Genomic DNA, 4,872 nt, shown 5'->3' with positions numbered 1-4,872 from the left:
ACACTACTGTCTACTAATAAATCCCTATCAGAGCAGCTGCAGCAATTCACATAAAAATAAACAATATACAATAGGGGTGCCACGTGAAGTTTGTATATAATATCCCAATCCCAATTTGCTGCAAATGCACAGAGATCTACAGCTTAATGCTATCTTTTTTCTTTATGGAATTCTCTGCATTCAAGCAATTCATTATTCACCTACAATTTGGAAATGAAACAAGAAAGGAACACTTTCTTAACAAACCTCCAGACATGTGACATCGCATCTCATTAAAAATCAACCAAACGTTCAACGACTGATTTTTATTTCATTTCCATAAGATGACTTCATAAAATTAGTTATAACCCATCCCTTTGAAATTCATGTCTATGGGAATTTCATATATCTAACTGCCAAATTTTTATACATTCAAATACTATTATAGCTCGAATATATATATTTACATTGTTAATTGGGAGTGTTATCTCAGCTAAATTTCTCAAGACCTTGAAGTTAACAATTGGATAAACTTATTCAAGACCTTGAATATTATATTCGAAAATCTTAATTAAGCTCTCGACCACATAATTTTTTTGTTTGTTTGTAGCAATGTGTAATCAAACAATTTGGCTGAAAATTCTCACATAATGTGCCCAATAAGCAAGGGAGAAGATACCATTTTCCTTTGTGTTAATGTGTAATACTATGTAACTTTTTGTTTGCATAAATAAACCAAGTTGTTGCTTATTTTTATGTTATAGTAAATTTATGGTGACAAATTGGTTACAATGATGCTAAAAAATTTATGTTATAGTAAATTTTCACCTTATGCAATTGTGCAGTTGTTTTTGTATTATGGGCATTCGGATTCAGCCCCCTTCTCCTACAACTGAGGGAGTTAATTGACGTCTTCTAACTGTTTGACAAAATGCCCCACTCCAACGATTTTGCCTTGAAATTGTTGCTTCAGCTTTGAGTTTTAAAACTTTCTATTGGCTCGTATTGCGGCGCCCTGGTCCCTCTCACTCCAGGTCACCAACCGCTTATCTTCTTTAACAATCGAACACACCTCCATTATTGATTTATGGTCTGTTAAAATAGCTATAACATGATAATAATATTAAAATATAATAAAATGTAAAGTTCAGGCTTCTTTTGTTATTTTAATATTAGTACAAAACTTGTATTTGTTCTCTTTGTGGATTGAGACAATCCAAAACCTCCAACCTATCTTCCCAAATCAGGAAAGTCTCTTTCTTTATAGTTGGCTTTGCCTCCCCTTTGCTTCTCTTCTCTTCCATTCTCATGGCAGGCTCAGCCAATGAACGTCTTGCTTTTGGAAAGATGGGTTATGGGTAAATTTTTTTATCTTTACTGTGTTTTTTAGTTTTGTTTCTTGTTTAATGATTTTAATTTTTTTTTTCTTTTTGTGTGTGGTTTAATAGATGCAAGCATTATAGGAGAAGATGTAAGATTCGAGCTCCTTGCTGCAATGAGATCTTTGATTGTCGTCATTGTCACAACGAGGCTGCGGTATTACTGAAAAATATTTTTTAATTATCTCTTTCTGCTTTGTTTAGCTCGAAAGATTTTTCTATTTTGATCTGGGTTTTTGATTCATTTTAGCTTCTCGATCAATATTTGCTCATCTTTACTGGTTCATTTAGCTTGAATATTTACAAAATTACCTAGTTCCGATCTGGGATTAGTTGTTCTTTGTGCACTTACCTCTGGTTTCTTGTTTTGCTTGAAGATATTAGTAAATGAACCTTATTTTCGATATGGGTATTCATTGTTTGCTTGTTTTCTCATTGTTTGGATCATTAGAGCATGCTGAAAAACCCCTATGATCGGCACGAAATTGTTCGTCAGGATGTTAAACAAGTATGGTATCTTTGCCTGTTTATTAATATTTTGATTTTTAAATTTTTGTTGTACTTGAATCCACAATGACAAGAAGCTTGGATGATTTGGTGTTACAGGTTGTTTGTTCTGTCTGTGATACAGAGCAGCCGGTATGTATGTGTTCCTTGATTTCGGACATGCGGCTTCGTTTCTTATGTTTCTTCTCAAAATTTAAACTGAATTTATTTGTATTTCAGGTTGTTCAAGTTTGTACGAACTGCGGCATCAATATGGGCGAATATTTCTGTGAAATTTGCAAGTTCTACGATGATGATGTAATCATACTCTCTAAGATTTAACTCCAAAACTAAAAAACAAAATATGCAAGCTATTGGGAAAAAAATGCTTCTTTAGCTTTGTTGATTCGTCAGGCTTTTATTTTGGGATGAAATAGATTAAGATTTGAAATATGGTACATGATATCAGTTTGCTATTAGAACAATTTTTTCTCTAGTAATGTCAACTTCTGTTTATACACATTGCAGACTGAGAAAGGGCAGTTTCATTGTTATGACTGTGGAATCTGCAGGTCAGCAAAAGTTTGATTAGTGGCTTCTGTTTTTTTGGCCATTATTATTTATTATTGTTATTAGAATTTACGATATGAACTGTCGTGGTCTAACTTACAATTTTTATACAGGGTGGGTGGTCATGAGAATTTCTTTCACTGCAAGAAATGTGGTATGCGCTTGTAACCGGCCTGGTGATAAATTTTTAACCTATAACTATTTAAAGAGTAAAAGATCTTATACGGTTATAAAACTTCTTATTAGCATTTGTCTATGTGCTATTTCATTAAGGGCCCCATGCAACAGTTAGCTTGTTTCCCACTGATAAAACACCATTTATGTCTGTCTGTTGCTATGGATGGCATGATGTTATGTGATTTCTTTTCATTACTTTCCGGTTTTCTTTTTCTTGTTCATGTTGCTTGTGAGGGGTTGCTGCTGTATTTGTTTTTCTTATGACAATTGTTTTCCTTTTCAGTTCATGATTTTTCCTTGACTGGGGCATATATATAATTTGTCATGTTGTTGAGTTCATTCGTTCATTTTCAGCCTTTGCATTCATGCTTATTAATGATATTTTTACATGTTCAGGGTCTTGCTATGCGATAGTTTTGCGGGATAATCATTTGTGTGTAGAAAATTCCATGAGGCACCATTGCCCCATATGTTATGAGGTTTGTGTTGTAATTACTTAGTCTATGTCAAGAAGTTAAAAAAATCACAATATGCTGAACCTGTCATTCTGTTTTCCTGTAGTACCTTTTTGACTCCCTGAAAGATACGACTGTAATGAAATGCGGGCACACAATGCATTTTGAATGCTACCATGAAATGATAAAGCGTGATAAGTAATTGACAACAAATTCTTAATATAATTCTCTTTTCACTTTTTCACAAATCGAAGCGTTTGTATATAGTTCCTAACTTGAATTTGTATCATCATCCAGATATTGTTGTCCCATATGCTCAAAGTCAGTAATTGATATGTCTAGAACCTGGAAGAGAATAGACGAGGAGGTAGGTTTCTTCAATTTGTGCCCAATCAATGATTTAAACTATTTAACATATATTTGTTGAGTCGTTAAACCTTCACAATGATTAATTGGATTGTTCAACAAGCTTTGTTGTAATTCCCTTATCCTTTACTGATTCTAGTTTGAGACTAATTTCTCAAAATTAATTTGTTTTCAGATACAAGCAACCATAATGCCTGAGGACTACCGATACAAAAAGGTAAATTCTTGTTTACTGATCTGTCATCCAGGTCTTACTTTTCCAGTCCTTTCATACCTTTTCTCTGTAGATTTTCCAGTGCTTCAATTTAGAGGTCCTCCTGTAGATATATAGCAGCTCCTACATAACCTTTTTTTTTTTTTTTAATGATGATTCCTGAAGACTAATTTGGAATGTGGCTATCATTTGGGGATGTTCGTGGCACTGAGAAAAATAAGCATTGTGGTGAAGGATAGTATTAATCTTAGTATAAAGTAAAAACAGAAGAATTCTAGATGTAAGGACCTTAATACAAGGATTTGCCTTTGAAAGCGTTGTGTGGAGATGGTAGGCTGTTTCTTTCTGAATTGTTAGTTTCCGATTTCATGGACTATCTCCACTTTTTACCGCTGTACAAATCTTGCTATTTTTAATCATAATCTGATTTAAGCCATCTAAGAAGTAGGTATAATTTGCAGGTTTGGATCCTATGCAATGACTGCAATGACACAACCGAAGTTTACTTCCACATAATTGGGCAGAAGTGTAGTCATTGTGAATCATACAATACCCGCACAATTGCTCCTCCTGTTCTGCCTCAGTGACAAGATTATGTTCCATCAATATATCCAGCCATTTAAGCGGTTGAAAGCTTGCAACCTGAGCATTAAACATCAGGGGGATTTTTATTGCATGGTCAATCACTATCAGTTATATTCCTTCATATATGTATAATCACATACTATTGTTTCAAAGGATTGCAGAATTTATTGTGTGCATCAGAAAATTCTTCTGAGGTCATTCTTCCTCCAATTTATGGAGTTAAACCCGGCAAACAGGTCCATGAGCTGATGTAAACACTGTATACAGTAAACAAGGGGACTTGGTTCTCTTGTTATGGACAAAAACCGTTGTCTCAACTGGTTATTTTGTCATTCACTGTATTGTACTTAATATTTGCCTCAGATTTACATCACAACATATATATATATATATACAATTTTTATGTCAATGCTATCATACAAAATTGATTTCTGGTGGAAATTACTGAGAAGATTTGTGCACTAACAACTACCATTTCTGTTGCCTCCTTGAAGAGCAGCAGCTGCTTGCAAAAAAATGTGTGAATTACTATTTTCATAATGAATTTGGATTTTCTTTTGGTCTGAGTTTTCTCAGAGCCTTTAAAGATCTTGCAATGTCAAGTTTTTGGAGAAGTAGATTTCAAGAACCACACTTGTTTTTGTTAATTTGTTTAGATAAA

The 4,872-nt window shown here is 33.7% G+C and overlaps 1 protein-coding gene across 1 annotated transcript; it reads left to right on the top strand.

Moving 5' to 3' along the window:
• The first annotated feature begins 1,067 nt into the window (after positions 1-1,067).
• Positions 1,068-4,593, top strand: LOC116110834 (E3 ubiquitin-protein ligase MIEL1). The gene is made up of 12 exons (XM_031397049.1): positions 1,068-1,337; positions 1,428-1,515; positions 1,810-1,866; positions 1,965-1,997; positions 2,085-2,162; positions 2,373-2,416; positions 2,528-2,568; positions 2,988-3,070; positions 3,153-3,244; positions 3,344-3,413; positions 3,588-3,629; positions 4,088-4,593. Exons 1-12 carry the CDS (start codon positions 1,288-1,290, stop codon positions 4,211-4,213), a joined length of 804 nt encoding a protein of 267 aa, XP_031252909.1. The 5' UTR covers positions 1,068-1,287; the 3' UTR covers positions 4,214-4,593.
• Positions 4,594-4,872: the final 279 nt, after the last annotated feature.

The sequence above is a fragment of the Pistacia vera genome, unplaced genomic scaffold (genome assembly GCF_008641045.1).
Source record: "Pistacia vera cultivar Batoury unplaced genomic scaffold, PisVer_v2 Contig615, whole genome shotgun sequence".
In the NCBI taxonomy this organism is placed as follows: domain Eukaryota; kingdom Viridiplantae; phylum Streptophyta; class Magnoliopsida; order Sapindales; family Anacardiaceae; genus Pistacia; species Pistacia vera.
Note: the sequence above shows the minus strand (reverse complement) of the source record. Positions and strands in the feature narration are given on the sequence as shown.